Source organism: Phaethon lepturus, unplaced genomic scaffold (assembly GCF_000687285.1).
Source record: "Phaethon lepturus isolate BGI_N335 unplaced genomic scaffold, ASM68728v1 scaffold54539, whole genome shotgun sequence".
NCBI lineage: Eukaryota > Metazoa > Chordata > Aves > Phaethontiformes > Phaethontidae > Phaethon > Phaethon lepturus.
In genome coordinates, this window is record NW_010562453.1 from 19,118 (window position 1) to 28,852 (window position 9,735).

General features: G+C 46.8%; 1 protein-coding gene across 1 annotated transcript in view; it reads right to left on the reverse strand.

The window, feature by feature from the left end:
- The window catches only part of SLC7A5 (solute carrier family 7 (amino acid transporter light chain, L system), member 5), a gene marked incomplete at its 5' end in the record, with an annotated part of 34,343 nt that overhangs the window by 14,284 nt on the left and 10,324 nt on the right, over positions 1–9,735 (reverse strand). The window contains one exon of the mRNA XM_010294247.1: positions 5,973–6,098. Coding sequence (XP_010292549.1) covers positions 5,973–6,098 — 126 coding nt within the window. The remainder of the gene's footprint in view (positions 1–5,972; positions 6,099–9,735) is intronic.

Genomic DNA, 9,735 nt, shown 5'->3' on the forward strand with positions numbered 1-9,735 from the left:
TAAAGGCCAAGCTTCCAGGGTGTGTGTAAAGACACACTCCAACTCACAGTGATCATAAGCAGCACAGGTCACTGACTGACTGCTTCTGTATTTGTTGTTGTTATTAAACGCATTTTATTTATTTTTGGACAGGTGACTTTGCACTTGTAAAATGCGAAAGCCCCAGCATACGGAACTCTATCCTTGAACCTGTAATTGCCAAAACTTTTCTGGGCAGAGAGGGCAAGAAAAAAATTGTCTGAGCAGAAATGAACCACTGCTCACTCCAAACCAGAGCAGGCAAGCCACATAGCACACTAACCTGCCATGCCCACCTGGCCTCAGCATTTGCATTCACCTTTGGCAGGAGAAGAAATCAAAGATTAGAGAGAGAGAGGCCTATAAAACATAATTGTGTTGTATCGACTCTCCAGCATTAAGATGCCTGATTGATCTCCAACATGTGGTTGACGTGATTTAGAGGTGCAGGATGCTGGCAGCTTTCCCAGCTTCCTTGTTCATGCTCTCCTTCAGTACAGTCTTCCACTCTCCATGTGCTCCTTGATCAAGAGGTTGAGTAAGAGAAGCCCAATAGCTTTCCTTCAAAGCTTACTGCTGGAAAATCATGTTATAGTGGCATTTCTGAATGCCAGTGTAACAAGAAACAGCACGGGCAGCTGCAGGGCATGCTTTTCTTGCAATCTTTTGTACACGAGCCTCAGCCCCAACTTGCAGGGACACACTGAAAAGCTTGAAGGACTTTTAATATCCATAGGCTTTGCCTCCTGTCTGCCAAAGAGGATCTACAGTACGAGTTAGTCATGGGCTGGCTGGGCGAACACCCATCTGGTTTGGCTTTAGGCTCCAAACCCATCTCAGACACCTACAGCTCCACCATCAGTAGATTCTCATGTCCCAGGCTGCATCCTAGAGCTAGTCCCTTGGGTGAGCTCATCCCTCTGGGCACAGGCACCAGTGAAACGGTTACCCTGTGTGCGATGACCCGCAGTGTGCACAAAGACGTTGCTGCATCTACCCTCAGCAAAAAAGCAAGTCATGACTGATGTGGCAGGCAATAATAAAAAAGGAAAAATCAATTGAAAACAAACTCCTAAACATTGACCTGCTAATCAGGCTCACTCTCAGGTTCACCCTATGGACACAAGAGGTTATGAGACCAGGTCAAAGGAAAACCTGTCACAGATTTCTTTAGCTATGCTAAGTGCTTATCCACCTCTAGAGGGATGAGCATGATTAAGTGTAGGTACAAGCCCAAGATAATTTGAACAACAACCACTCTTGTTTTCTCTTAGTATCTGTGTGCCATTGTGCTTTGAGACCTGAGGGAGCCTGAGGTTTTAATTACCAGCCACAAAATCAAGTTTTCCTGCCATGTCAGCAGCACCCCTCCAGAGCAGTCCTGCCCTCCCCAGGCTTACAGCTGTACCCTCGCCTTTGCTGCTTGCAGAGCTCATCAGCTCAGCCCACCCATCTCACTGCAGATCTGGCTCAAGGGGCTTTTTTGGGACATTCAAGTGATGTTGCCACTGGCAGCAGAGAAGAAAATCTGAGAGGAAAGAAGAGTGAGTAAACTTTCCCTCCCTCAGGTCTCTCTTAATCGCAGGACTTTTCAGAAAAAAAGGCAAAGAGAAAGGTTTGGACAAGGAACTATTAAAATAACCCTCACAGAGAAAGGGAGAGATCAAACAGGCATTTTCTAGCAAAAGGCAAAGGGATTTGATAAATAAAAGTAGTACCCAGATGTGCATGCACGCCCACAGTGCCAAGATGTTGTCTTGCACCTGGAGTACTTAGATAATATTTTTAGGAGGCTTCACAGACATGCTAAGCACACTTTAATGACTGAAGGTTTGAAGCTTCATTTTGGTACTTTCAGAAACCCTCCCATGTTGAGTTCAGAGCTTGCCAGCCACAACTACACCTCTAAATACCTTTTTACAAAGAGCAAATGATATTGGGCTGGGGGGTGCCAGTGCTGGCTGATACTGTACACATCTGTTTAAAGGGAAAAAAAAAAAACCCCAACAAGATTAAACCCAAAATTTTCTGCCTAGTCTAAGTTCTCCATGGCAAATGTCTGGAGTTAAACCTGCCTATTTTGTCCTTAATTCACCCCGTGCTTGTTCAGCAGATGCAACTCTGCTGGTCTCTGACAAGTCCAATGAAAGGAGTTAAGAGAATAATGCTGCTGCCATCAAAGAGGCGCTCGAGGCACCGCAGACGAGAAATTTAAGATCAGAAATCAGGCGTTGAGAAAAGGACAATAAGTTCAATAAAACAAGTATTAAAATCTATTTCCCTAAGTCCCAAATGCCCAATTCTTCTTTTTAACCGTTTCATGCCTAGGTTACTTGTTAAAACACTGCGAGGTGCAGGGTGATTGGGTATGAAGAACACAGCTGCAAACCTAACCACAGACCTCTGTGTCACAGCCAGTGCAGAGAACATCCCTTAAACCTGCACAGCCACTGTCCAAACTGGCTGCAGGATCTAGTCCCAGGCATCCTGCTCACCAGGTCAAGAATATGGCCAAAAAGTACCCAGAGACAGCTGGACAGAAAGCAATTTGTGAGAGCTGCTAAAACAGCAGAACCAAAAATAAGCCTAGTTATTATAACAGTGGAGTGAAAAAATCCTGATCCTGTCTATGCTAGAAGTTATTTATACTATTTAGGTCCTATGGACTGGTGAGCTGTACAGTTTGGGGTCCACATATAAGGTTTAACACACTAAGTCCAGGACACTGAACTTTTAAAGCAACACAACTCTAGGCCCACAAAGGCTTTTAGAAGTGTAACTTCTGTATTAGTAAAATAATTGCATTCCAAGTGCATCAGCTATACTGAGTCAACTTTCAAGTAGTTGAAAGGCTGTCTAAGTAGGAAACCCACTTCTACCCTCCTTTTGAAGTTGCATGAAAGAAGTGATGTAAAACAGCTGTCCACAGAAAGATCACAAGGAAATGCTATTTTCTGTGTGGTAATATTGCCACATATTTCTTTGTCTTGAGATGTTACTGCTTTTCTGAAAATAATGAAAATATCCAATGAAAGGATAAAAAGAAAAAAAGCCAACAGCTGAAGGCAGGAGGTCAACAGAGAGAAACACATACTTCTGTGAAGTCTCAGAAGTTTCCACATTTGAGCAAGAAACTGTGGTATTGCTCCTCTTCTCTGTTTATGGATACTGTAAACATAAAGCAGGAATGGGGCAGTAACCATTAAAGCAAGTTAATCGGCTCTGCTCAGGCACTTAGCCGGAGCGTCACGGGAACATACAACCCCTTCACCGCTGAAACTGCAGCCCCCGACAAACCGACTTGCTGCATATTTCACCCCAATAATAGCTGCCAGCTTGGGACCGAATTTACCAACCTGGTAGTGGTAAGAGTCCTCTTTGTCCAAAGAGCACTGGAGCGGGTATAAAAGAAAACAAGGGCACACAGAGGAGCGGCAAAGGCATGGCACTGTGGCTACGTGTGGGACTCAGGATCACCCACCTACTCAGAGGTTAAACAGGCTTTTAGAAAAAAGTTACCCATTTAAAAGCGTCGGCACTGTAAAAGACTGGGTGTGTAGTGTTTTGCCTGAAGAAGATCCAGCCACGCTGTACTGTACTACTAACGCAGAGCGCAGCCTCAGAGAGCACAGACACGGCGGCTTCCAGGTGCACGGGGTTTGTCCCCCTGCTCCAAGGCAGGTTCAACTCACTCAAACCACTCCCAAGAGGCATTTATTAACCTGTTTTTGTAAATCTCCAGTGAAACAGCCTCCCTGAACAATCTACTTGAGCTCTGCATTACAGTTAAAAGTGTTTTTTCTAATGGCTAATTTAACTTTCCCTTGCCTCACAGCTTGCACCCATCATTTCTTGTCCCAGTGAAGATGGAGACTGAACAGTGCAGCGCTTTCCCATTTTCCATATGCTTTAGGTGACGCTAGTATGCTTTCATTGAAGAAAAAAATAAGAAAAAAAAGACAATCTCTTGATGTATTTCTGTTACATAAAAGCATAGAGTTACCTGGCATGATTTAAAGAAAAGTTAAGAATGTTGCAAAAATGCATGTGGAAGTGAAGGAAGGGCACATGAAAGGAGCTTGCACATTCTTAAGGACTTACCAGAGATCTTGCAACTTCCATAAGGAGATTAACAAAATCCATGTTAGACCACAGGCAGAATCCCAGGCTGTATGTTGTAAAATAGGAACTCAGACAAGCAGTAGTGTGCTACTTAGGACAAGGTGTAAATGTGGGCTTTGTGAGGAGCATCCTCTGTAGACCCCAAGGTTCTCACTCTTGAACCAGCTTGCTTTACGTTGAGTGTTGTGTGCACAGACTGGAAGAGTCTGCCTTCAGATGTTATCATCTAAATATTGCTTTTGATCCTGTTACCTTTCACTCTAAAGAGGCCAGGTGGAAACTAAATGTCACATGAAATGAGTTGTATGGTAAGATGCACGCAAGTCACAGCTGTACCTCTCCAGACCTACCAAAAACTTGAAACTGTAATAGGCTTCACAGGAGGTAAAATGCTTCTGAGACAGAAGAGTATGGGATGGGGTTTTTTGTCCACAAGACTGAAATCTTACTGGTTACAGATACAAGTCAATGGAAATATCACGTATTTATACCTGAGGAACCAGGGCAGAAAGTGATTTACCTTCAACAAAAAGACAAAAGAACAGTACAGAGGGAGGGAAGGTGATTCTGAAGATGCAAATTAATATTATAACCTGCAAGCAAAAAACAATTGTGAAGACCTTTTATGAGTAAAATGTCAAAGAACTTACAGATTTATGTTGACTTATCCTTTTCCTTCCAAGAGAGAAAAAAAAACATTAAGCAAAGCAGCCTGGGGAGTTATGAAGAGGAAGGAGGTATATTTTGTGATAAGCCTCAAACAATGTTCCTGTTGAGCATAGGCACTGAGCTGGAAGAAAATAAAACCTCTGATAAAGCAAGAAATTCTGCAAAGACAGCACTGGCTCCCATGGCTGAGACAGGAATTAAAAAGACCCACGTGCACACACAAACACACACACACTTTCCAGTACAGAGACAGGAGGGACTATCTGTAGACTTTTATCCACATTTAACAAGTAGGGCCTGTACTGTTCCCTAAGAAAAGTTTATTGTCATAAAACTTACACAAAAAAGCACACAGTAAAGCTTATCTGTGTGGGTTAGTTAATCAGATGGGTTGGGGAAAAAATACCTCCCAAAGTTTGAGAGGATTTGAAGTGTGCATGAAGAAAACAAGCAAAAACACCAGAAAATTTGCTTCCTCTTCCCATTTTTATCTTCTTATTTAGATGCTAGTTGACAGACATGCATGCTAGTGTCAACTGAGAGCCCTAATATCGCCGTTCATCACATGGTTTCTGCAGCCTTGCCTGACCCAGGCGTCCCTGTGTGAGCCCATGGACTTAACCAAGCTATTCCACACCTGAAGTAGGAAGAAGGGAAGTGTACAGGGGTGGTTTGCGGAAGAATGAAAATTACTGGGAGTTGGTTTGCACATGCAGACACTTCTCTACTCACAAATGGCCGTGACCAACCACCAGTTACAGAAAAGACTTCCAAGAGCCATAGCACCAAAATTTTCATTCCCTGTAGACTTGGCAGCTCTGCAATCTCAAAGGGAGAAGCCACACAGTGACTGCATCAAGCGGCAAAGACCTTGGGTAGTATATGCTGGGTGCCAGTAGCATGAAATCAATCATAACTTCAGCGAGGTAAATTCGAAATCTCAAATAAAATGCACAAAAGCACTCAGACCTTTGCAAAGCATGAGCTGGAAATATCACCCAAGCATGCAAGAGAACAAAAGAAGTTTGTAAAGCACTTCTCCTAGCTCTGAAATGCTTGTGTTAGGACTCTTGGGCTCTATACCTAATTCCCAGATTCTGCTTTAACTGCAGAGTATCAAAAAGAAGAAAGAAACTTTCAGAAGAAAGAAGAAACATACTCACCCTTTGCAAGCTGCACGAAGCCCAGAATGATGATCAGAGCTAGAGCCAGCAGTTTTGCTGCAGCAAAGGCATCTTGAACACGAGTAGCAGCTTTCACGCTGTAACAGTTCACTGCTGTGAGGAGCACTAGGGGAAACGGACAAGAAGAGACACATCAGTTTTCAGTGAAACACTTAAAACGCAGACCAAATTATGACATATTGGCATCTGCTTTTTGCTAAAACTTAAGCAAACACAAGGAGTGTCTTCCTAAAATAGAAACTTTTCAAAAGCAAGGCTCTGCAGCCACGCACTTCTCTATTCTGTCTTTCATTTTGGCAACAGGTGGTTTGAATAGTGCAGACACTCCTTGGGACGAGGAACTGCCCTGCTGCACTTGGAAAGTACACTTCTGAGGGCATACAAATAAAAGCAGTTAACTGCAACCATTAGCATCAAAGTGTTCGGCTGCAATCCCTGTTAAGTCGATCCAATGTAATGCTGCAGTTGTGTGAAAACACCATAGAAATGGCAGGACAAGCTCCCAGAACGGGTACATAATTATTCGTATAACAATAGCACCTAAAAGGCTATCGAGGCCACACCGTGCTGCCCACTGCATAAACATAAAGGAAGAGACATCCCTGTCCTGACCCACTGGGCGAGCTACGAGACAAACAACGCTGCAGGTCAGCGGCACAGACGGGAAGAGAAGCCGGATGGGAGGCTTGACCCGCTCGACCAGCGGTGCCAGGGATGGTCCTGCAGACTTTTGGCGATGCTCGCCGGGGCCGCAGCAATGGAAAGGAGGGCTGCACAGAGCCAGCCAGCGCAGTGGCTCAGATTTCCTGTGGCTGCTTTTTGTACCTGATTACATTGCCTGCTCATGCAGCTTTTTGCTTGCCCAGAAGCTCTCACCACCTACAAGTCGGTTAATGCAACTAATGAAGTCTAATTTCCTACCTTTTTTTTTTCCCCTGTTCCTCATCACCCTCCCTCTGTATTGCCCACTCCTGCCACCATTCAGTGTGACACTCCTGCCAGGCGAGACACAGCGTGAACTAGGGCTTGTCTAAAGCCCTGAAGCTGCTGAGTGGCTGAGTTTCGCCTGCTTTAGAGAAAATAATGGCTAAAACCTTTACTGCTCTTCCAAATCACTATTTTCATGCCCTGCTCACTCCCCACTCCCCAAAGCTTGTTGCTTGTTATAGAGATGGGCGAATGCCACGCAGAGGATGACAGTGCCCCACACGCTGGATGCCTTCCCCTCCTCGTCTCCTTTGCAACGAGCCATCCCTCGCTGCCTCCACGCCAGCTCGTCCCCAGCCCCTCCAGCCCCCCGGTCGCCGAGCAGCTCAGGGAGGAGTGGATCTCAACCTTTCTTTGGGAGCTGGAGGCTTTTCCCTGCAGGATCCTCTCTCACTCTGGTTTCAAGCTTGTATTTTTACTCTGCAGGAGCCAGGCAAGTTTTTCTAAAGCTGGTGCATAGCAGAGTTAGGCAAAGGCAACCACTGCTGCTCTGTTACAGGACATGCTAGAATAAAACCTGGCTACTACGTTCCTCCGTCTGTCTGTCACCCATTTCCCTTCCAGGCTGGCCTCTGCCCTCATGCAATGGCTCTCCCCCACATCCCGCAGCTCATTTTCACGGGTCCTCACTGCCTCAACTGGAGCCCAACAGCTGCTCCCCAAAATACTCAGCTCAGATGCAGATAACCCTCTCCTGAGGTTACGGGCTATATCTACACTCACAGTTTAAAGCCCAGAGTATTTGATGCAGGTATTTCAGCCTTAATCAAACCCCCCCAAGATACGAGGGGGATCAGCAGCACCTTTATCAGGTCACCAATCTCTCCAGAAGATTGCCAGTGGAGACTCCGGCCACAAGCCCGTACCCATGGGTCTGAGCCCCACGGGGTGCTTCAGAACCAGGTGGGGAGGCAACACATAACAACGGGAGGCAGAGATACCAGTAGTCAGACGGTTCGGTTACTGCCCAGCAAAAGCACTCAGTGCCTTAAGACCCTCAACACATGCTGAGCATCACAGGGAAAACCACAACACACCCCTCCTCTGAAGCAGGGTTACCTCCCAACTACAGATCGGTACCCAGCTGCGTGTAGCCTGAGCGCACACGTGGACGCGAAGGATGCGGGCACCAGCACTCCATCCATTCACTACCTCACCTCCAACGTGAGAGGGTTGCACAGGATCGGCAGCGCCTGCCTTTGCGCTCCGGCTTGCGGCAGGACCACGCACCAGAACTGCTCACGTCTCACCAGCTTGGAGCAGAGGCACGTGCCCACAGCCTCACACCCTGCCCCCCAGCAAGGGCGCAATACGCTGCAAACTGAGAAATAAAGCCATGGGAGGAGAAAGGAGTGTTCGGGCATTTAAAAGGGTCTTACTGGCTCGCTGCCACCCTGCATCCTGCCCCGTCTGTGAGAAAGCAACTGCATTGGTAAGAGTTCAGGGAAATGCGCACAGAGCCTGTGCCAGAGCTGGGAATAGCCTTCCCGGAATACGTGGGCACGGACAGGCTCCGGCGTACCCACGGGCTGGCTTCAGAGAGCTCGGTCTTTGGGCGCCGCAGTATTTGGGTCCCACAGCAAGGATTAGACTTCGCCTTCCTGCTCGAGCGAGTGCCAAGAACGACAGGACTTCCCGGTGACTCAGAGCACACGTAGGCAAGAGGGGATACGAGCTGCACCATTCATTCACAGGGGTCTGAGAGCCCGCTATATGCATCAGGCTGACAGGATTTAAGCGTCCATATATTGCTCAGCTGAAGGCTGCTTGTAGGGGATCTTTAGGCAGGGAAGAGCCAAGCCAGTCCCAGTGCAGCAGACTGCGCATTCCAGAATATGAAGCCTGCTTTCAGGACCATTGGCTCCTCTCCCCACTCCAAAACCCTAGGATCTAGTATCATCTCAATACAAGAGCCTTTAAAGTTTGAAGAAATGAAAGAGTTGGATGTCTTCGCAAAGAAAAGCACATGACCCAATACATCCTACAAGAATGAAAGCCAGAAGTAAATACGGAATTTCAGATTCGCTTTTTTTTGTATCATGCCTTTCAAGCCCCTTTGGCACCTTGAGGGTGTCTGGGCCTTTGAAGTGGGTGAGAACAAAATGACCCGGAGCCATTTTCATTGGGAAGGACACCCCTGCGCCCGCGGGCTCCCACGCAGGTCACAGGACAGCACGAGCTGGGCTTTGGCTGACCTGCTCCGGCACACGGCCAAAAGCAAGCAGCGAGGAACCGTGCCACGAACCTGGCACACCACCTCCCCCAAACGTAACCCCCTGTCCCAGCCCCCCCATGCTGTTCAGAGGAAAATATAGTGCTTCTAATTAGAAAGACACGGCGTGCCCAGACTTGGAGGCTTTTCAGCATCAAGCAGCAGGCCAGCACTATCGCTGGTTTGCAAGGTCACAGCTCTGTCACCTTGCAGCAGGATTGCGATATATCTGCTCCGACCAGTACGCTGAAAGGGACATTGTCCAGATATACTGGGGAGGAGAAAATAAAGGTTAGCGAGGTCAGTATGTCTATGCTGCAGGGGGAGGCGAGGGGCAGAGAAGAAAACAAAGTGAAATATCACCAAGTACAGATCACAATACATCTACTAAAAGCACCTCTAGTGAATCCTAATGGGGAGGCCGGCGAGGGAACAGAGGATCCAGGATTCACTTCGACCAGCAATTATGCTAAAAATAAAACTCTCCTTGTTTACAGAGGGATATTTAAAGGATGAGCTAACACATCTAAAAGCACGCTCTTC